General features: G+C 37.8%; 1 protein-coding gene across 1 annotated transcript in view; it reads left to right on the forward strand.

Annotated features, from left to right (window-relative positions):
- LOC133619040 (CD9 antigen-like) overlaps positions 1 to 22320 on the forward strand; it is a 37878-nt gene extending 15558 nt beyond the window's left edge. The window contains exons 2-8 of the mRNA XM_061979905.2: positions 600 to 702; positions 10598 to 10695; positions 10779 to 10853; positions 12286 to 12369; positions 17694 to 17750; positions 17839 to 17922; positions 18004 to 22320. Coding sequence (XP_061835889.1) covers positions 600 to 702; positions 10598 to 10695; positions 10779 to 10853; positions 12286 to 12369; positions 17694 to 17750; positions 17839 to 17922; positions 18004 to 18069 — 567 coding nt within the window. The 3' untranslated portion in view covers positions 18070 to 22320. The remainder of the gene's footprint in view (positions 1 to 599; positions 703 to 10597; positions 10696 to 10778; positions 10854 to 12285; positions 12370 to 17693; positions 17751 to 17838; positions 17923 to 18003) is intronic.
- The last annotated feature ends 2441 nt before the right edge of the window (positions 22321 to 24761 follow it).

Raw genomic sequence — 24761 nt, forward strand, 5'->3', positions numbered from 1 at the left:
AAATGTCCTCAAAACATCCCAAAACGTCAAAACATGCGCCGCTTGTCGTTTTTGAGGGGAAAAAACATGGAAAAACTGCCTGTAAGTGGCCAAGTTGTCAACGCTGTTCTCAAACGTTCAAATGTAATCATGTCATTGTTCATGTGAATCAGAATGTAATGATTAATTACGTGTGATTATTTAAGTATTATTACCACCTCCACCAAAGCAGTAAACCTTCAAAACGTTGTATTTTTTTCAGCACTTTTTGGGCATTGTCGGCAGGAATTCTCAAAAATTAGAAATTATGCCACCCATTTTTTCAATGAATCTTTTGCTTCTTAACCCATAACCCATAATGGTAACAGTTAGGTGTATTTCAAAAGTGCTTAACAGAGTTACTTTAAAAGTGCATCACTTACAACGAGCTTAATTAAAAATCGACCCCGTCAATCACAACATAATTCAGACATATGCAGGAGGTGCGTATTTACATAAGTGTTCATTTTTGTGCTGATCCAAATTAGGATTGTCTGGCCTTGCTGAGGTCTGTTCTGGACTGAGTGCCTTGTTATTCTTTATTTCTGTGATCACAATCTTTGTACTTAATCTCTCCACAGCTGATGGGATCCTTTGTTATGGCAGTGGGACTGTGGCTTCGTTTTGACCCCGAAACTGTGTCCTTGCTCAACGGTGATAAGGCTCCGGACACATACTTCATTGGTAGGTACTACCACTCCTTATATGTTGCATTATTGTCTCTATAGGTCACAAACTCTCCGTGATTTCCAACTGAAACAGATAAATGACTGTCGATTTTGTTAAAAGTACCACTTCAAACTAAAACATTCTGTATTTCTTGAAACCTTTTCATTCCATAGGTTTATTCTGAAAGTGGAGTAAACGCCACTGCTTTGTTGTCATGTTTTACCGAACCGAGCCACACTGCTTCCATCTTATTCTGCCTCAAGAAAGGGGCTTGTAAATTGGACACACGCCTCTATGCTGCTCCCCTCTGCCCTTCTTCACGAGAGACATTCCTACCGCAAGGCGTGGTGCCACATAAAAACACTCCATGACCACACATAAAAGCCACTCAAATCTTGGACGCAACAGAAAAGCATTCCTATAATATTTCATAGAGTTGAATGCTTGTTATTATAGACAATTACTGTACATACACTCTGAGACTGCTTGTGTTGTTTTTATTTCATCCCACAGGTGGAGATGAAAAACAAGAAATGAGCGCAGGGCACATATAGGCCTAACTGGGGTCAGCGGATAGTCGTAGTAACTGGTAGCATCAGGTCAAAAGAATATGGCATATGACTTGACATGCCGAGAAATGGAGCATTTGTGAACATACCCAACATTAACACAGTAAAACTTAGGTAGCCGTCATGTGCAAAATTTAGAATTTGGGATTTCAATTCAATTCCTTTGAAAATAATTTATTTGAATTGAATTGGCTTCAAGAGGAATTCCTTATAGCCCAGTAACATGAATCATTTGTAAAATTTAAAATAATTTTGCCCATCATCGACAATCCTCTTGTAACACAAGAACTTGCGTGCCTTTACCTTTTACTCAAGGTGTGCTCGCATTATCGACATATATATATATATATATATATATATATATATATATATATATATATATATATATATATATATATATATATATACATATATATATATATATATATATACAGGTAAAAGCCAGTAAATTAGAATATTTTGAAAAACTTGATTTATTTCAGTAATTGCATTCAAAAGGTGTAACTTGTTCATTATATTTATTCATTGCACACAGACTGATGCATTCAAATGTTTATTTCATTTAATTTTGATGATTTGAAGTGGCAACAAATGAAAATCCAAAATTCCGTGTGTCACAAAATTAGAATATTACTTAAGGCTAATACAAAAAAGGGATTTTTAGAAATGTTGGCCAACTGAAAAGTATGAAAATGAAAAATATGAGCATGTACAATACTCAATACTTGGTTGGAGCTCCTTTTGCCTCAATTACTGCGTTAATGCGGCGTGGCATGGAGTCGATGAGTTTCTGGCACTGCTCAGGTGTTATGAGAGCCCAGGTTGCTCTGATAGTGGCCTTCAACTCTTCTGCGTTTTTGGGTCTGGCATTCTGCATCTTCCTTTTCACAATACCCCACAGATTTTCTATGGGGCTAAGGTCAGGGGAGTTGGCGGGCCAATTTAGAACAGAAATACCATGGTCCGTAAATCAGGCACGGGTAGATTTTGCGCTGTGTGCAGGCGCCAAGTCCTGTTGGAATTTGAAATCTCCATCTCCATAGAGCAGGTCAGCAGCAGGAAGCATGAAGTGCTCTAAAACTTGCTGGTAGACGGCTGCGTTGACCCTGGATCTCAGGAAACAGAGTGGACCGACACCAGCAGATGACATGGCACTCCAAACCATCACCCAACCATGCAAATTTTGCATTTCCTTTGGAAATCGAGGTCCCAGAGTCTGGAGGAAGACAGGAGAGGCACAGGATCCACGTTGCCTGAAGTCTAGTGTAAAGTTTCCACCGCCAACTCCCCTGACCTTAGCCCCATAGAAAATCTGTGGGGTATTGTGAAAAGGAAGATGCAGAATGCCAGACCCAAAAACGCAGAAGAGTTGAAGGCCACTATCAGAGCAACCTGGGCTCTCATAACACCTGAGCAGTGCCAGAAACTCATCGACTCCATGCCACGCCGCATTAACGCAGTAATTGAGGCAAAAGGAGCTCCAACCAAGTATTGAGTATTGTACATGCTCATATTTTTCATTTTCATACTTTTCAGTTGGCCAACATTTCTAAAAATCCCTTTTTTGTATTAGCCTTAAGTAATATTCTAATTTTGTGACACACGGAATTTTGGATTTTCATTTGTTGCCACTTCAAATCATCAAAATTAAATGAAATAAACATATGAATGCATCAGTCTGTGTGCAATGAATAAATATAATGTACAAGTTACACCTTTTGAATGCAATTACTGAAATAAATCAAGTTTTTCAAAATATTCTAATTTACTGGCTTTTACCTGTATATATATATATATATATATATATATATATATATATATATATATATATATATATATATATATATATATATATATACAAACCCCGTTTCCATATGAGTTGGGAAATTGTGTTAGATGTAAATATAAACGGAATACAATGATTTGCAAATCATTTTCAACCCATATTCAGTTGAATATTCATATTTGATGTTCAAACTGATAAACTTTTTTTTTTTTTTTTTGCAAATAATCATTAACTTTAGAATTTGATACCACGTGACAAAGAAGTTGAGAAAGGTGGCAATAAATACTGATAAAGTTAAGGAATAATCATCAAACACTTATTTGGAACATCCCACAGGTGAACAGGCAAATTGGGAACAGGTGGGTGCCATGATTGGGTATAAAAGTAGATTCCATGAAATGCTCAGTCATTCACAAACAAGGATGGGGCGAGGGTCACCACTTTGTCAACAAAAGTGTGAGCAAATTGTTGAACAGTTTAAGAAAAACTTTTCTCAACCAGCTATTGCAAGGAATTTAGGGGTTTCACCATCTACGGTCCGTAATATCATCAAAGGGTTTAGAGAATCTGGAGAAATCACTGCACATAAGCAGCTAAGCCCATGACCTTCGATCCCTCAGGCTGTACTGCATCAACAAGCGACATCAGTGTGTAAAGGATATCACCACATGGGCTCAGGAACACTTCAGAAACCCACTGTCAGTAACTACAGTTGGTCGCTACATCTGTAAGTGCAAGTTGAAACTCTCCTATGCAAGGCAAAAACCGTTTATCAACAACACCCAGAAACGCCGTCGGCTTCGCTGGGCCTGAGCTCATCTAAGATGGACTGATACAAAGTGGAAAAGTGTTCTGTGGTCTGACGAGTCCACATTTCAAATTGTTTTTGAAAACTATGGACATCGTGTCCTCCGGCCCAAAGAGGAAAAGAACCATCCGGATTGTTATAGGCGCAAAGTTGAAAAGCCAGCATCTGTGATGGTATGGGGGTGTATTAGTGCCCAAGACATGGGTAACTTACATATCTGTGAAGGCGCCATTAATGCTGAAAGGTACATACAGGTTTTGGAGCAACATATGTTGCCATCCAAGCAACGTTACCATGGACGCCCCTGCTTATTTCAGCAAGACAATGCCAAGCCACATGTTACATCAATGTGGCTTCATAGTAAAAGAGTGCGGGTACTAGATTGGCCTGCCTGTAGTCCAGACCTGTCTCCCATTGAAAATGTGTGGCGCATTATGAAGCCTAAAATACCACAACGGAGACCCCCGGACTGTTGAACAACTTAAGCTGTACATCAAGCAAGAATGGGAAAGAATTCCACCTGAAAAGCTTAAAAAATGTTTCTCCTCAGTTCCCAAACGTTTACTGAGTATTGTTAAAAGGAAAGGCCATGTAACACAGTGGTGAACATGTCCTTTCCCAACTACTTTGGCACGTGTTGCAGCCATGAAATTCTAAGTTAATTATTATTTGCAAAAAAAAAAAAAAAGTTTATGAGTTTGACCATCCAATATGTTGTCTTTGTAGTGCATTCAATTGAATATGGGTTGAAAAGGATTTTGCAAATCATTGTATTCCGTTTATATTTACATCCAACACAATTTCCCAACTCATATGGAAACGGGGTTTGTATTATAAACCAGGTGGACCCCAAAATTATGTTTTATTGAAGAGGATCATAGAAAACCCTCACAATCATACAACTCACCTCTTGAGTTGTAATTTGATGATATAATTTAATATATATATATATATATATATATATATATATATATATACAAACCCTGTTTCCATATATATATATACAGTATATATATATATATATATATATATATATATATATATATATATATATACACACAAAGCCTGCTTCCATATATATATATATATATATATATATATATATATACACAAACCCTGTTTCCATATATATATATATATATATATATATATATATATATATATATATATATGGAAACAGGGTTTGTGTATATATATATATATATATATATATATATATATATATATATATATATATATATATATATGTATATATATATATATATAAGGATATATATGTATATATATATATATATATATGTATATATATATATATATATATATATATATATATATATAAGAAGGATGCGGTGGAAAGCACATTTTTTCCTCCACCCTGAAACAAAAGGAACGCAAAAGAAAACTTACGGATTCAAATCTACCAAGAACCCACCCACAGTTGAGGAACTAAAGGATTTTGAGAACGACATGCTCAAAATGATACAATCAGTCAAATTCAAGCCAATCCGCAACCCACGCCTCACCAAACTGAAAAATGACAAGGAGCGCATCAAGAAAGTAAACAACCTCATCATAGCTGCCGATAAAACCACAAACTTCTACAGAATGGACATACCAGAACATCACACCTTACTGGACAGAAGCATCACCAAATCATACAAAAAAGCGCAACCCAACACCTTACAGAACATCCACCTGGAAAATAAAAGGATCGCGGCTGAACTGGACATTGAGGACAGGGTGGACGCCACAGCCAACAAGGAAGCCTTCATCACATTGAAGGACCACAAACCCAACTTCGCAAATAACCCAACATGCCGACTAATAAACCCAACTAAATCTGAAATAGGAAAAATCAGCAAAATAATCCTGGACAGAGTCAACACAAAAATCAAGGACAAAACACCACTCAACCAATGGAGAAATACAGCAGCAGTAATCAAATGGTTCAACAACATCCAAGACAAACAACAGCACAACCTATCTCCTTTGATATCTACTCAGTGGCCTAGTGGTTAACCTACTCAGTGGCCTAGTGGTTAGAGTGTCCGTCCTGAGATCGGTAGGTTGGGAGTTCAAATCCCGGCCGAGTCATACCAAAGACTATAAAAATGGGACCCATTACCTCCCTGCTTGGCACTCAGCATCAAGGGTTGGAATTGGGGGTTAAATCACCAAAATGATTCCCGGGCGCAGCCACCGCTGCTGCCCACTGCTCCCCTCACCTCCCAGGGGGTGATCAAGGGTGATGGGTCAAATGCAGAGAATAATTTCGCCACACCTAGTGTGTGTGTGACAATCATTGGTACTTTAACTTTAACTTTAACTTTATCGAAGAATTTTACCCTTCCATCACGCAAGACCTACTGACTCAAGCACTAGACTTCGCCTCAGACTACGACTCAATCACAGGCAACGAAAGAAACATCATCCACGCAAAAAACTCCATTCTCATCCACAACAGTACACCATGGCAAAAAAAGAACAATGCAACATTTGACGTCACTATGGGAAGTTTTGACGGAGCAGAAACGTGTGTACTCGTTGGGAGTTTCCTCCTCTCCCAGCTCGCTAGCCTCAACCTGAACCTTGGTATTTACCGTGATGACGGACTGGCAGTGTGTCGCGCCTCGCCAAGGAGCAGCGAGAATACCAAGAAGCGCATATGCCAAATTTTCAAAGAGAACGGCCTACGGATCACGATTGAAGCCAACAAGCAAACCGTCAACTTCCTTGACGTCACTTTCAACCTGAGAAATAACAGCTACCAACCATTCACGAAACCCAACACAACACTCCAATACGTGCACCATGACAGCAACCACCCACCCACCACCACGAAAAGAATACCTACCGGAATTAATAAAAGGCTATCGATGCTGTCATCTAGCAAAGCTGAATTTGACCAAGCAACCCCTCCGTACCAAAAAGCCCTTGATGAAAGCGGATACAATTTCACCCTCACCTATGAACCCACGCCAGGAAACCAGCCAAAAAAGAACAGAAAACGAAACGACATCATCTGGTACAACCCCCCATACAGCAAAAACGTCTCAACTAACATTGGACACAAATTCCTCAATCTGATTGACAAACACTTTCCCAAAGACAACACCCTAAGAAAAGTATTCAACAAGAACAACATTAAATTGAGCTACAGCTGTATGAACAATATACGACAAATCATCTCAAACCACAACAAAACAATTGCAAATGAGCCGTCGGCCCCCGGACCGAGCGACTCCAAAACCAACAAAGGCTGTAACTGTCGAAAGAAACCTGATTGCCCTCTCAACGGGGGGTGCTTACAAACATCAGTTGTCTACCAATCTAAGGTAATATGCAAGGACATTAACACATCCGACACATATGTAGGATTAACCGAGGGAGAATTCAAAACCAGATGGAACAATCACAAGGCTTCTTTCAGGAACCAAAACTTGCGGAATACCACAGAACTCAGCAAACACATTTGGGACCTCAAAGACAATAATGTTGAATATTCAATAACATGGCAAATTCTTGCATCCAGCACACCTTACAATAGTGGTAATAAAAGATGCAACCTATGCTTGAAAGAGAAACTGTTTATTATTTACCGTTCAGACCTGTCATCCCTCAACAAGCGCAGCGAAATTGTAACAGCATGCCGCCACAGACGGAAACACCTCCTAGGTAACACATGAGCCAATCACCACGCCCCTACGCCTGTACCCACCCACTCTGTGCCCTATATAAACCATGGTATGTGAATGCTCCCATTAAAATCTCCTGATGATTGAGGGTACCCCCCTCATGAAACAGGCCTGTAGAGATGAAAGTCTTGTGATTTTTTTCCCACACATACATATATATATATATATATATATATATATATATATACACAAACCCTGTTTCCATATATATATATATATATGTGTATATATATATATATATATATATATATATATATATATATATATATATATATATATATATATATATATATATATACACAAACCCTGTTTCCATATATATATATATGGAAACAGGGTTTGTATATATATATATATATATATATATATATATATATATATATATATATATATATATATATATATATATATATATATATACAGTGGATATATCATCATGGAAAGAAAAAAAATTTAAAAATAAAAAAAAATAAAAAATTGTTATATGTATCTAGTGATTATACTATAAAGTTATTTTCCATTTAACTTCACCAGTTTTAGATTATTTTTATTCAAAATCGCTGAATTTTCACACTTGCCGTTCAAATACTGAGAAGAGACTTGCGGTGAGTCAGCAGCCAGTTGAGGCACGTCACTGAGTTGAGCCTCATCATGGATTGCGCAATGACTCGGCTAACTGCTGGCCTGCTGTGCAGTGAGACCGTATTGTTATATGAATTATATTATACATTTCCATAGTTTAGTTAGCTGAGGTATATAATGTACAGTGTATTTTGTCAACAACTGTATGTGTGTAACATATATCTTGTGCTGAGCAATCATAAAACGGCTGCGAAGACGCACTGTGTGAGGCTCGCAGTAATCCCGCCTCCTGGTGGTAGAGGGCGGTAGTGATCCCAAAGATCATTCTTGCGACTACTCGGCTGCAGAAGAAATGACAACAAGCAGCAACAGTTAGCAGCGATTGTTTATTTTTTCCTCTTGCCTGGACTATTAACATGGAGCATTACATATCTAAAATAAAACAGTTTTCTAAACTGGACTTTTAATCGAAGCAGGAGGTAATACTTAAAGGAAGATCTCCATCGAGACAGAGAGACTTTTAAAACTGAAGAAAGATAAGGAAGACTTCTATAAACAAGTTATCGATGCTTTTGTTCAAAAGGAGCAGCGCATGGACTTCATTTATAAGTAAAGGTAAGACCATAATAACGTTTTTTTTTATTAAATGTGCTTTTTTGTGTGCTACAGTTTTTATGTGTAAAGCTAAAGTTAAGTTAAAGTACCAATGATTGTCACACACACACTAGGTGTGGTGAAATGTGTCCTCTGCATTTGACCCATCCCCTTGATCACCCCTGGGAGGTGAGGGGAGCAGTGGGCAGCAGCGGCGCCGCGCCCGGGAATCATTTTTGGTGATTTAACCCCCAATTCCAACCCTTGATGCTGAGTGCCAAGCAGGGAAGAATGCTGGTATGAGCTTTTAAACATAACCCGTTAACTGCTGCCAATCAAATGGTGAATAAGATACTCTTTAGGGTTCATATGTTTGTAAATCTGACTGTGATTAAGTCAGTGCCTCACCAGCCATGAACCTCACCGCACGTCACTGATGTCTTGGGTGGGGGGGTATATATATTTTTAGTTCTTATGTATATATATATATATATATATATATATATATATATATACACTACAGAGATAATGTTTTCTGTGAACATGGCTATATTCTGCTAATAGTTAATAGTTACCATGGCGACCAGTCCTCATCACTTGCCTCTGCAAATGTGATTACAATATGGCTGGTTGCCGCAAAATAGAGGCTTGGTCTTACAAAACTGTGATATTGTAAAGGCATTTTATCACGTTCCTCCATATGTTAATTTGTGAGTTCTCCATGTTGCTACCAGGAGATGGTCAGGTCCTCACGGCAGGTTTAGTGCTACACGTGGCTTTGACACTGAGTGTGCTGTTGTCACAAACACAGCTGAGACTTGTTGTGTGCGTTCCCATAGTTTCTTGTCCACACAAACCTTCTCTTTTCAGACTAATGTAAACATTCAGGGGCATCTAAATCAATTACAATCATGAAGATTTTTAAGAAACACATTCTTGTAATGTTTCCCTGTGTGTAGTGCATCCTGTGATGAGATGGGGACTTCCGCCCAAGTGCCACTGGTATAGGCTCCAGCACCCCCGCGGCCCCGAGAGGGACAAACAGTAGAAAAAGGATGAATGGATGGGTGTAGTGAATCATACAACTTTCACCTTTTGAATTGAGCTATAGAAATTAATTTACTTTTTAAATATATGCTTAACTGAGTTGCATATACAGCTTCAAAGTCAAACCAATGCAGTTTCTTTCTATGCTTACAGTTACTCAAAGTATGCAATCTTTCAAGCTTAACTCTCAAGAACAACAACAACACATCCAACTGTAGTCCTCTGTTGTTCCCACCGGAGTCTCCGTCATTTGGGGGCTGCAGGAACGTCTCCTAGCAACACACCAACAATATTCCTAATGAGAGGCTTAAAGCTGCTGTGCAGTATCCCAATGGTTCAACATTACAAAAATTATAAGAACACCACCACTGGCAAGTACATGTTGCCAAAAGTCGTTTAAAAGTACAGATAGGACACACAAAAATATCACTTAATCGGCATAACAATGGTCGAAAATGGTGATTCATGCTGAATAAGATAACAGGTGTTTGTAGTGATGTGAATCGTTCTTCTTGAAGGTTCCTAAAACTCTTACAAAGTATTGACAATGGTTACAAACGAGTAGACGAAATGTTTGTCACAATAACTCACCTGTGTTTTGTCTTCATGATCTCTGACATTACCTCCATTCAAGGTAAAGCCTATGAACAATGCAGGTTGGATGGTTTCAGTTTGCAGTTTGAATTTTATGCTGCTCTCTGCTGGTAAATATATGAATTGCATCTGCGAGATTTACACTGCCAAGTTTGTAAAATGATAGCATGTGTTTCTTTCTTAGCCATTCTGTTCTAAAATGACTAAATTAACTAAAACTTTCCTGTCTTTCCAGGTGTGTACATACTGATTGGAGCAGGCAGTCTGGTGATGTTGGTTGGTTTCTTCGGATGCTGTGGAGCTGTTCGAGAGTCTCAGTGCCTGCTGGCTTCAGTGAGTCCAAATAGAACATCCGATCTTAAATCAATCAATACTAAAATTGTGATTGCCTATCATCCTCAATTGATCTCTTTCAGTTCTTTGCCTGTCTGTTGATCATCTTTGGAGCTGAGGTGGCAGCAGGCGTGTTTGGATTCCTAAACAAGGACAAGGTACATTAATGACTTCATGGCCTGACTCGTTGCACTGCAAAAACTGAAATGTGAGCGTAATAATAATTAATATATAGCTAAATAAAATTATTGGCTAACACATCTTATGTCATTTTAGGTGTTCTAAAATATAGAATATATTACAAAAAATAATTTGTTGGCAGTTTATTTTGTTCATTTTAGTAATACATATGTCAGATTTTATTCCACTCTATTAAAGATAGGAAAAGTGAGATGAATGCCTGATTTAAAAAATTGTTTTTAATTGAAAACAAGTAATTTTTACCTTGATTTCAGATATTCAATCTGGCTCGTACAACCGTATTTTTCGGACTATAAGTCGCAGTTTTTCCCATAGTTTGTCCGAGCTCCAGTGCGATTCATATATGTTTTTTTCCTTCTTTATTATGTATTTTCGGCAGGTGCAACTTATACTCCGGTGCGACTTATACTCCGAAAAATACGGTATATTAGAATTTTTGCAGTAGGGTGTGATGCTTAATGAAATACAGTGCATCTGGAAAGTAGTCACAGCACTTAACGTTTTCCACATTGTGTTATGTTTTCATTCAGGATGTCTCTGCACATTGCTGCATTTATCTTTCCCTCTATGCTGCCGCTGAAAAACATCTCCACAGCATGATGCTGCCACTACCATGCTTCACTGTAGGGATGGTATTGCCTGGTGATGAACGATGCCTGGTTTCCTCCAAACATGATGCCTGGCATTCACGCCGAAGAGTTCAATCTTTGCCTCATAAGACCATATTGTATTTGTCATGGTCTGGGAGTTTTTCAGGGGCATTTTGGCAAACGTTTTACAAAGAGATGGCTTCTGTCTGGACACTCTACCATACGGGCCTGATTGGTGGTTTGCTGCAGAGATGGTTGTCCTTCTGGAAGGTTCTCCTCTCTCCAAAGAGGAATGCTGTAGCTCTGACAGAGTGACAATCGGGTTCTTGGTCACCTCCCTGACTAGACTAAGATGAATGCAGTAATGTACAGAGACATCCTGGATGAAAACCAACACTTCTCATCCAATCTGATGGAGCTTGAGAGGAATGGGTGACACTGCTCAAAGATAGGTGTGCCAAGATTGTGGGATCGTATTCAAAAAGACTTGCGACTGTAATTGCTGCCAAATGTGCATCAACAAAGTATTGAGCAAGGGCTGTGAATACGTATGTAAATATTATTGAATTATTATTATCATTATTATTTCTATTATCAATAAATTTACAAAATTTAAAAAACAAAAAGTTTTCACATAGTCATTATGGGGTATTGCGTGTAGAATATTGAGAACAAAATATAATTTATTTCATTTTGGAATAAGGCTGTAACGTAACAAAATGTTGAAAAAGTGAAGAGGATTCACTGTACAGTAATCCTGATACAGTATACGTTTCTTTATGTTTATTCTCTCTTACAGATAATTGAAGACGTTCAGAACTTCTATGCCACGACCTACAATGAAAATACCAACAGCACACTGATCACCTCGTACCAGAAAGTAGTAAGTATCCCAACCATAGACATCTTATAAGGGTGCGCAGCATCGAGCGCTACTGCCTATTGGCGCTGATGAGATGCGGGGCCGCCATCTTGGGGTGGTGATCCGCTCCACTCAGTGCAATTCATTTGGCAGGAGCAATGAACTGTCAGCCATTTAATTCATCTTACCTCACTGAATACCACTGATTTTCATGTGTTTTTTTGTCATACGTGTAGCTATGATGAAGGACACATGTTTTGGTGTGTTTTATTATTCATAATTTGCTTAACAGTAATAAAATATTCTTATATGCTGTAAGTGACCAGACGTCCGAGATCAAAACTGGTAATATAATCCCAGAGAAGGGGGACAAAAACGGTCAGCTATTTTTAAATTGAAGAAACAATATGATTAGGTTATATATACATGCGTATATCCTACATAAACAATGTATGAATACATTAGATATACACATACCTTAGGGACCTATAGAATGTATCTCTGTTGCTGCAGCAGCAGAGTTTATTCTGTTTTGACACTTTGTATTGATATTTTGTATTACATTCCTCCCTTAAATGATAATGTTTACAGTGATTGTTTTATATGTATTTTTTACGTATGTCGCTTTGGATAAAATACTTAAACATAAACACATATAAACACCTGAAAGTCTTTATATCAGCTAAAACCACCAATTTGTTTCACTGGATTCAGAATAAGAACAAATTTTGTCTTACCCAACAATGTTAGTATTTGAATATTGTTACTTGAAGACATATTCCTGGTTACAATAATACTGTTAAGAAGGTATTGTCTTATACTTTGCCTAAAATGAGAATGCATCATAATCAGTGGCAGCTGGTGAATTTTGTTTTAGGTGGGGCTGAAAGTTTGTAAACCAAACTCCTGTAGGGGGGTCATCCTCCCCCAGAAGATTTGTTTGTGATTTTCACATACAAATGAAGCATTCTGGTGTATTCTGACAAAATAATGAAGAAAAAATAGAACATTTCATAGGTTTGCAGAGAACTATATACAATATGCACACTGAAGGCATGATGACACCATAGGTTTGCAGAGAACTATATACAATATATTTATAATGTATATATATATTGAATATATACTTCTCAACTCTGTGGTAATATTCTTTTCACAAAATACAACCAATTGTTAATGTTAAATCTTACTTGTGAAAAGTAATCCCCCGATTCCTATTTTCAACAGTCCGCTCATTTGAGCAGGAAAACGCTGAACACCAGCCCGGCATCTTTGTTTTCTACCTGTCAACTGTCAGTTTAGGCTGCTCGCCGGCTCCTCATCACCACTTCAAGATGGCGGCCGAATTTCTCGCGTCACAGCAGCCAATGCTGTGTCTATTTATAAGATGTCTATGATCCCAACAGTCATTTATTTTACTATAAAGGTATTTTGTAACAGGGGCCACAGTGTAGCTGTGCCAGTGTGTGTGTTAAAGAACCTCACTTTCAAACACTTTCTAAGAGGACCTAGGTTAAAGTCCTAGACGGAATGGAAGCAGGGGCTGAAGGTGGCGGGTTACACGTACATTATCAGGGGCTACTTTTATTGTTTTACTGATTTCTTTCACAGCAGATATTTTAAGGAATATAAGGAAAACTGCAGTTTTTTATTTTTCCCCTAATCTGTCCCTATGTGAGACAAGAACACACGTCCTTCTCTTTTCTCTGCATTCTAAGTAGTGAAAACATTTGGCAAAAAATGCAGGTAATTGGACTTCATTTACTGCACCTATAAAGCCCCTTTAAAGAACGTCCAAAAACTGCCACCTACGCTTTATCTGCATACCATGATCTGCATATAAACAGTTGGTGTGGCTCAGATGGTAGTGAATACCTGGTCTGAAGCCATCTTTCACCATCTTAATCACTGCTGTTGTGGCCTTGGACAAGACACATCACCCACTTTAGGTGTTGGCTTTTTTCATTCTGTTTTGTATTGATCAGAGAGTGGGCAGGTGTACCTAATGTTGTGACCGGCGAATCTTTATATTGTTTATGAAGTTTATTTTCGACCCCGTCTGGGGGAAAATAAATTCAATTGCAGTGATATTTGTCCTTAAGATATATATATTTAACAGTGTACATTGTCAAACGATCTTTCATTGAGCAGAGAGTGCATTCTGGTTTTCTCTAATGTGACATTGGAGAAAGATTTTCACCAAAGCATATCCATTACATATTATATAGACCACAAGGAAGTGTGTTAAATGTAGATTAAAATCATCATAGGCCCTCTTTAACAAATGTATTACAACATTACCACTCAATGTAAGTTTTTGCCACAGCTGCCCCTATATTAACAGCATTGCTAATTGCTAAAATTAGATTTACTATTTTCTAACATTTCTGTAATGGTCAATAGACCAGTGTATGAAGCTCTTCAACCAAGATGATGTATTTAACTCTAAAACACAATTATTATTTTTATTAACAAATGTTCAAATTTGCTGGAATCTTTTTTTAAAAACATATTAGTTTCAGTCACAATAACATTTTTAATTTTAAAGTTTGTTTTATGAAATATTTCTAAAATGTTTTTGGCTAATCTATAGTTTTTAAAAATTAGAAAAATACAGGTGCAATAATATGAGTGCAACTGTGTCACTGTTACATTATTTTATTTAAAGTATTCCCAGCTTTTTAAATAACTTTTAAACAACATTTTAAAACTGGTTTATTTTCTTTATAGTCTTTTCATCTATTTAATTTTATCATGGCTTGAAAAATGCAATGTAATTGTATTCTGCAGTACATATCAGATATATATAAATGTTTGAATGATAATAATAAATCTGAATCTGAAACCTGAATCTAAATATGCATTGGCAATTATATTGATTAGGATTTAGTTGTATAGTAAGAACCAGTGACGTGCGGTGAGGTTGATGGCTGGTGAGGCACTGACTTCATCACAGTCAGATTTACAAACATATGAACCCTAAAGAGTATCTTATTCACCATTTGATTGGCAGCAGTTAACGGGTTATGTTTAAAAGCTCATACCAGCATTCTTCCCTGCTTGGCACTCAGCATCAAGGGTTGGAATTGGGGGTTAAATCACCAAAAATGATTCCCGGGCGCGGCACCGCTGCTGCCCACTGCTCCCCTCACCTCCCAGGGGGTGAATAAGGGGATGGGTCAAATGCAGACGACACATTTTATTACACCTAGTGTGTGTGTGTGACAATCATTGGTACTTTAACTTAACTTTAACTTTACACATACAAACTGTAGCACACAAAAAAGCACATTTAATAAATGTTATTATGGTCTAACCTTTACTTATAAATGAAGTCCACAACTAAAGCCCTCACTTAAACTTTCCACATGCAAGATTGAATCTATTTAAAAAAGTGTAACCGAGGGTTTTTAAATGTCGCCTATACTGTATGAAACTACAAAATAACAAACACGGAGGCTCCAGTTTACACGAGGACCACTTTATTTACCTTCTTTCAAAAACCTCCGTTCCACTCCGTGTCATTACTTCCGCCCTTAGCGCCTTCAAAATAAGAGCTCAAGGCATGTACTGTATAACAGCGTATAACAGGAACTTAACATCACAAAGAGGAAAGCCCATGAAAATAGGTTACAAAAGTTATTTAATAAGAAGCCAAAAAGTGCTTAAACAATAATGTTCGTGTTGGAGGAGTTGTGAATTAGATACACCTGCAGTCTGCAGGTGTATATAATGTTGTGTCCCTGCAGTCATTCACAACTCCTCCAACACCAACATTATTGTTTTTGCACTTTTTGGCTTCTTATGAAATAATTTTTTTAAATAGATTCAATCTTGCACGTGGAAAGTTTAAGTGTGGGCTTTAGTTGATATAACAATTCTACGGCGGGGGTGCAGGAGGCGAGCCTCAGCCAGTGTGTCTTTTGCAGCCGTTTTATGATCGCTCAGCACAAGAAATACTTTACACACATACAGTTGTTGACAAAATACACTGTACATTATATACCTCAGCTAACTAAACTATGGAAATGTATAATATAGTTCATATAGCAATACAGTCTCACTGCACAGCAGGCCAGCAGTTAGCCGAGTCATTGCGCAATCCATGTTGCGGCACTGAGTGACGTGCCTCAACTGGCTGCTGTTCACCGCACCGTCTCTTCTCAGTATTTGAACGGAAAATGTGAAAATTCAGCGATTTTGAATAAAAATAATCTAAAACTGGTGAAGTTAAATGGAAAATAACTTTATAGTATAATCACTGGATACATATAACAATTTTATTTATTTTTTATTTTTACATTTTTTTTTCTTTCCATGATGACTGCACGTCACTGTGGGTTCTTACTAAGAACCCTGTTCTTACTAAGAACCCACACTAAATACAACTGCATATTATGTAATATTATTAGGGTTTTTTTAGCGGTGTCCCAATTAGATGTTGATATTGGAAATCGGTCCAATATCAGCAAAAACAAGTATCAAATAATATTGGCTTGCATCTAACATTCCCCAATATAAGCTCCGATACAAGCAGAATGGCAGCGTGTTTACTTGTGCAAAGCTGGACAGCCAACTAACATCTAAATGTCCTCCAACAAGCCCACAGGGTTGGTCTTGTATTTTAATGAAGTCATTTACTAAAGGTAAACATGGTAAGTTATAGGCGTTTAGGAGCTAGCAGCTACACAGCAGCTAAGCACACAATAGCACATAAGCTAGACATACGTAATAAGTGTCCGTAATTAAACAACAATGCAGTCCAAAACACATCATTTGTCAATATAAATACGCATCAAATATATATATAGTTGCATAATACTTACACATACAAAGTATCCAAAGCAGAAAGGTATCAGAAAGTATCCACTAACAAATGTGTCCGCATAATTGAACTTTCTGCGTCATGAGTTTAATTTAATCAATTATTGTGACCACTAGGTGTAGCCAAAAATAAAATATCACTCCACTTCAAAAGTAAATTAGTCATTAGTGTTTTTCCTTTCTACCATTGTTGTTTAGTCTGATAGTTTCACTTACTCAAGCCTTTTATAACAACTAATTAAAGTATATACTATGATTCTTGCTAATATCGGCGAATACTCAAATATTCAGTATTGGAATCGTATCAGAAGTAAAAATGTTGTTTCTGGAGACCCGCATATATTTTTTTACTTTCTTTATTTTTTTGTCATTTTGTCTATATTTTAGTTGTGTTTATAAACTGAAAAATGATTGTATTTGATCATTACTGCATTGCTAAATTGTTAAAAATGTATGGTTTTGGGAGTCTGTTTGTCTGTTTGCTTTCTTCCATCATCAAACATTCTACTTTACACTTATAGCTGAACTGCTGCGGGACGCTGGCTAACAACTGTCCCGATCAAGAACCTGACATGAAAGTAAGGTTTTAAGCTTTTTAGAAGAAGAAAAAAACATGGAGCTCTCTACCCCACATCCTTCGATCTAATCTCACTTTCCATCCTGCAGGACTGCGAGACAGGCATCAGGGATTTCTTCAACAGTAAACTCTACATCATTGGCTACGTTGGCATTGGCATCGCTGGAGTTATGGTGAGTCGAGCTTTAAAGACACTTGTCAAAGATCATGCACAGCTTGGTCCTGACTGAACAAGTTTTTTTGCTCCGTAACAGATCATTGGGATGATCTTCAGCATGGTGCTCTGCTGTGCTGTACGTAACAGCAGGGAGGTCATCTAAAGGACTCTGGCACTCGAACTTAGCCCAGAGAGACTGCAGCCAATATCCATCATCTTTCAACTGAGCATTGTCCTCTTCTGTCTTTCATTTCAGTCACCACTTCCTACCATGCTGATGGGACTTAGCCCATCTCTTATGGAGTTATATTACATTGCCCTTAATATTTTAACAGTTGTTTTGCTGTTGTGCCCCATGGTCATTTGGCAACTGCAAACCTAAATACAGTACTTACACAAGGTTTTACAAACAGCCTTGATAACAACCCCTCAGCTCGTGGGAAGACAGCAGACTCCAGATTAAGTTTATTTATCTTCGCTATTGAGTCACGCTTGCTCATGTTTGCTCGCAAAACATGAAATTACAGCCAGCAACTGTCTCGGTTGACCAAACATTAACATTGTAAACAGAGGCAGAGAAGTATATTGTTGCTTTAAGTAAGTACCAATGATTGTCACACAAACACTAGGTGTGGTGAGGTTATCCTCTGCATTTGACCCATCACCCTCACAGGTGAGGGGAGCAGTGAGCAGCAGCGCTGGTCGCGCCCGGGAATCATTTTTGGCGATTTAACCCCCAATTCCAACCCGTGATGCTGAGTACCAAGCAGGGAGGTAATGGGTCCCATTTTTATAGTCTTTGGTATGACTCGGCCGGGGTTTGAACTCACGACCTACCTATCTCAAGGCCGACACTCTAACCACTAGGCCACTTTAGTTATCAAATTAAACATTTTTGGTACAGTATACCCAATATATTCTTTTAAATCGGACCGTAAAATTCTCGGCATGTGAATGTTGTCAACATTCTCACCTAAGAGCATATTCACGAATGATGCAAAACTCAATGAATGATTTTACTAGCTACATTATGGCGTCAAAACAGTGCCAAAATCCATCTTTTTTTTGCGCAAGCGCAGACTCATTTTACGACGGTGCGGACAATGTTTGCTCCTGCATGGACTCTGTTTATGATTAGTCCAGTGGTTCTTAACCTTGTTGGAGGTACCGAACCCCACCAGTTTCATATGCGCATTCACCGAACCCTTCTTTAGTGAAAAATTAAAAAAAAATGTTTTTTCAAATTCAAGACAAAGTTACATGTTTTTTTTACTGGTGCACAAAATGAACCGTGCATGAACATCACCTTGTTCAAAGAACAAAACCAACACAGTGCATGAACTCACAACAAATTACACACTTGCAAATCCGATGGAAAATTAGAGGGAACATTGTTTGGTGGTATCCATAATACGCAGATAGGGAGAAGTTTTTATTTACACGATGAGGTGGGTGTGTCTTGACCTCTGCGGTGGAGGCTCCGCCGAACCCCTGAGGCCGACTCACCGAACCCCTAGGGTTCGATCGAACCCAGGTTAAGAACCACTGGATTAGTCACTTGAAACGCCTACAGTCTCCTGGTCAGAGCCAAAACGAGGGAACTGTTATCGTCGAATGGTGTCCCTTTGAAGAAGAGTAAAGAGAGTCTGAAGTTTAGACAAAATAAGCCATTACATAATTTCTTATGAATTAAGGTGCTTAAAATAAAAACAATAAAATCACTCAAATGTTATCACATTGTGAAGGCATCACACTCGGGACTATTGTGACATCAGAGCATTGATAAATTAGCTGCCTTGTATCATATAAAATATTGGTACATCTATGTAAGGCAACATTGCAATGACCTGGTGGGGTTATATCCAGGAAAACATGTTGCCAATAGATATAAGCGGTCTTTACAAGTTGTTAAAGATAGCGATTTTTGACATTTTCACACGGCATTGTAATGTTCTTGTGGTGTTGCTTGCAACTTGATCCCAGGAAGCATGACTGAAGGTGAAGTCCAGGCAAATAGTCCATTTATAAGGTAGGCTACAAACCAGGGAGCACCAGTGTGGTCGAAGTCAGAGTGGACCACGAGTGAGTGTACAAAAAAAAACAGGAATTGGGAATAACAGGTAGTTCACATAGAATGCTAGTGCAGCATGGAAGTGCACAAAAAACAAGATGTAATGCAGTCAAGGGCACAAAGCAAAATCATCCAGCCTCGTCCTACTGACGAAGCTGGCTTAAGAGGCATCCTGATTGGCAAACAGGGACAGGTGAGGGAGCCAGCGCTCGGACTACAGAAGCGGCAGAGGCAAACAGGAACAGGAAACAAATTAAGAGTGCTGGACAAGAAATAATACTGAAAATTAGAGAAACAATAACCAAAAAGTCAAGGCAGTCGTGACATCATCATGATAACTTGTAATGGCATGGTTTAATAGGTTGGAGCATGTATATTAGATGACAAAATACACAAACATTTGGTTATTTTGTCTAAAAACTCTAATCTTTTTCACAAGGGACACAAAATAGTGTTTTTTTATGCACCTGGATTTTGACACAATACTACATTCTGTAATACAATAAATTGATATTGCCCTTTAAGGATGACATCTAATCACCATTTGAAAGTAGGTGTGACATAAATATCTTCTGGTCATTTTACAGTCTCTTTCAACAATGGCTAACGTAAGTCAGGAACATGGAGTGTATGTTGATTGCATGTTCGGAAGGCCAAGATCATGTGACCATGTTGGCAGGCAAACATAAACAAGCTTGGGGAAATTCACCTATCTAAGACTTTACAGTTTTTTCCATTTGCTTACACACAATTTTACTAACTACGTGTCTTTTTTCAAAAGATATGAACACTTTTCCAAACACCACATTCAATTTTCTTAATTCCTAGATTATTTGCAGAATGACATACTTCGATCAAAACATATGCCCATTCATCAAAATAAAGCAAGCATTTGTAAAAATACAGTTTTATATTCATCTCACTCACTCACACAGACGTCAAATGATAAGACACTATTGGAGTGAGTTACCCAGAAGAGTAATAAATACAAAACACATTTGTAAAAAAAACTATTTTACTATAAGTAATCACATGTTTGAGGCATTTTGCCTGGCATTTTTAACATATGTGATGAATGATTACTGTAACTTGACAAAATATATTGGCAAATCCATAGCAATCGTCATTATTTACTTTGAAGTGGGCCTATACGTAAGGACCTAAAGAAAAAGCAAAAAATATCCTGTAATATTTTCAAGAACTGCTCAACAATGATGATGCAAACTGAAAATATGTATTTTTACCACAGTCAGGTAAAGTAACATATCACAGTTGTCAACAATCTGAGACAAATAAAAAGGTTTGAAAAATAATCTGGAGATAAATAAAAATGACAGCATAGAGTGTAGGCTACATGTGCAGGCTTAGGCAACAGCAACTCTATGAAAGAATATACTCAAAACCCTCAGTTATGATTCTAATCATCACCTGCCCGTAGCTGGATCAGGCCATATATCTCATCCACATCACATGTGCAAGATGGGAAGGTGTGTGTAAAGCATTGTGTGGAATATTTCACAAAAACTGTGAAGCAGAGTCTATGCCTAATATTAGGCAAATCTGCACAGTGGTTTTGCTTACTGTGTGTAGTCTTTGTTAACTGTGTGAACATTTAAAATGTATTGTGTAAGCAATTTGAAAAAACTGTAATCAGCATGCACCCTCTGCTTTGAAAAAAAAAAAGTTTGAGTGTAAGCGCTCCATTGTGTGAATATATAGTTGTACATTTTATGTGGATGATTTGATTGTGCTGTGTGTAGATAGAGGTTTGTAATAGTTGAATGTGTTTTGTAGTGGTAAAACATCTACACGGCCAAAAACACAGCCTCTTAACGTGCCTTTTTCAAGCTTTTGTAGAGACAACATGCTGCTGCATGTAGAGGAAATAGCAATGCTGTCCATATGATTGTGACGTTGGGACAGCATTTAATTATCACTTTTTCAACGACTAGCACATACTGTCACTCGACTCATTTTTACTATTATTGTTTTTGTGTGTTTTAAAATGTCACTGAAGTGTGTGAGGAAAATCGGTTGAAAAGAATGTTGATTTTGTTAATACACGTAAACAAGTTTTTTTTTCGTGGCGGCACAAGCAAAAGAGCGGAGGCTGACGTTACGCTGCAGGCTAAAAGACCCAACAGGATGAACACAATCCACACAGCTGTCCCAGCAACAAGATAGCGTCAAGTTCCCTTCAAAAAAGAGTGTACACACCGTCAAGCCTTGTACTAGTCAGTTCTTTGTTAATTTATTTAATTACCATTCCAGGCTTCTCAGGACAACACAACATGTGGTTGAAGTTTAATAAAACATTTGACGTTTTACAAGGTTTCCCGTCTCTTATTTCATGTAATTTTCTCTATTATGTTGAGGGATATGTCATGCATTTACTTGGTCCATTTCAGAAGTCTTCAACATGGAACAGGACAATATGAATGAATTAATGAATTAATGGACTATATTGTCATTATATTTGCATACAACGAGATTTAGGACTCCAATTTAAGGTGCGGTAGTGTAAACAAGTATGGAATAAAAATAAATCACACAAGTAGTGATAAAGATAAAAAAAAAATAAGAATTGCAATAAACAGACTACTATACAATAAAACAATAAGCATTTACAATCCTGTACAATATACAAAGCAATATACAAAATACTGTACAATATACAGAACAAAACAAGAGTACCAGTAACAAAGTAACGATCAGTTACGTATTGCACTAGAAGGCTAATATTGCACAGTAGGGTATTAGGGTAGGATTTTGCACAGTGGGGGGGTTATAGGGGTGATTTTTTAATTACAAGTTTGAATGAATTAGACCCAGCAAAGATACCGCGTAGCACCTGTTATTAGGTGTGTAACAATTGATCAATAGATTGATGTATATTCCTACATTTCAAGTATATCAATCTGTGCTTGGCAAGGTTGTCCTTCTTCAGGACAACCTAAAATCATCAGCCCAGAGGTTGGGTCATGGGCGCAGTTGGGTGTTCCAACAGGTCAATGACCCCAAACACACGTCAAAAGTGGTAAAGGAATGGCTACATCAGGCTAGAATTAAGGTTTTAGAATGGCCTTCCTAAAGTCCTGACTTAAACGTGTGGACAATGCTGAAGAAACAAGGCAATGTCAGAAAACCAACACATTTAGCTTAACTGCACCAATTTTGTCAAGAGGATTGGTCAAAAATTCAAGCAGAAGCTTGCCAGAAGCTTGAGGATGGCTACCAAAAGCGCCTTATTGCAGTGAAACTTGCCAAGGGACATGTAACCAAATATTAACATTGCTGTATGTATACTTTTGACCCAGCAGATTTGGTCACATTTTCAGTAGACCCGTAATAAATTCATAAAAGAACCAAACTTCATGAATGTTTTCTGTGTCCAACAAGTATGTGCTCCAATCACTCTATCACAAAACAATAAGAGTAGTAGAAATTATTGGAAACTCAAGACAGCCATGACATTATGTACTTTACAAGTGTATGTAAACTTTTGATCACGACTGTATGTAATGTGATGTGGCCCTGCGATGAGGTGGCGACTTGTCCAGGGTGTACCCTGCCTTCCGCCCGATTGTAACTGAGATAGGCTCCAGCGCCCCCCGCGACCCCGAAGGGAATAAGTGGTAGAAAATGGATGCATGGATGGATGGATGTAATGTACTAACAGGCCCATTTATAATAACATTTAATATATACGTATTTTGATCATTTATAGTATATGCAGCACATTAATTAAATTACATAAAAATACTAATCACAATGTTTGCTTTTTTTTTTCTTCATCACTGATATCGCTGCAGACTTTGTGAGAGCCAACAAACATAATGAAACATCACTTACTGTACAAGGTCTGCTGTCATTCGGATGCCGACTGCTGGGATGTTCATATAATCCCATTTAGGTGAAGAATGGCCAAAATCCTCATGAAGAAAAGTGGCCAGGGGGGGGAGACCAAATGTCTTTTTGTACCTTTCCCACCGTTTCCGGGCCCTAAATGGCTGTCAAAGTGTACCAACTTGTCGGATTACATTCTCAGACTCTCCTGTCCAGGTGAGATGCATGATTTATGATCTACAATAAACTTCCAGGGAGCCAGGAAACGAGAAAGCAGCAGACCACTCGATGATGTAAACATAGGCGCACAAGCTTGTGATCACACCGCCACTATAAATAGTTTGTCTGCGTTAGAGCTTATGATAACAATATCACCAATACTTATACTTACTGGTATTCAAGTCACGAAATTTAAATTGAGTATTGTTGTCGCTTTTTGATTGGTTATGTATTGTATTATATTGTATTGTATTTATTGTATTGTATTTATTGAAATAGAGGACCTCTCATTGGCTACGCTGTAAGTGGACTTTTATTTACGTTTATTTAATATTTACAATGCATTAAAAACAAATCTATTCGTCGTCATGTCTTTCATAATGATTGTGAACAATAGGCGAAATTTCAAAAGAAGTGCAGATCCCCTTTCAAGGTCAAGGTCAAGGTTTCTTTAATGGTACTACCCAGGGGTAAAATAGTTGTGCAGACATTTGTAATTCATTGTGATTAAAGTGCTCTGGCATAATAAATAAATAAAATCACCATGTGATAGTCTTATTTTAGCGTGCGATGGCAGCAGGTACAAAAGTATTTTTACAATGTTTAGTCCTACAAAGAGGAACAATGAACCGCCGACCAGAGCGAAGGAGCTGGAATTCACTGTGTAAAGGATGATGGGTTCAGTGGTGAATAATAGAGCTCACCTTGCGCTGCAGCTT

This window comes from Nerophis lumbriciformis, linkage group LG01 (genome assembly GCF_033978685.3).
Source record: "Nerophis lumbriciformis linkage group LG01, RoL_Nlum_v2.1, whole genome shotgun sequence".
Taxonomy (NCBI): Eukaryota; Metazoa; Chordata; class Actinopteri; order Syngnathiformes; family Syngnathidae; genus Nerophis; species Nerophis lumbriciformis.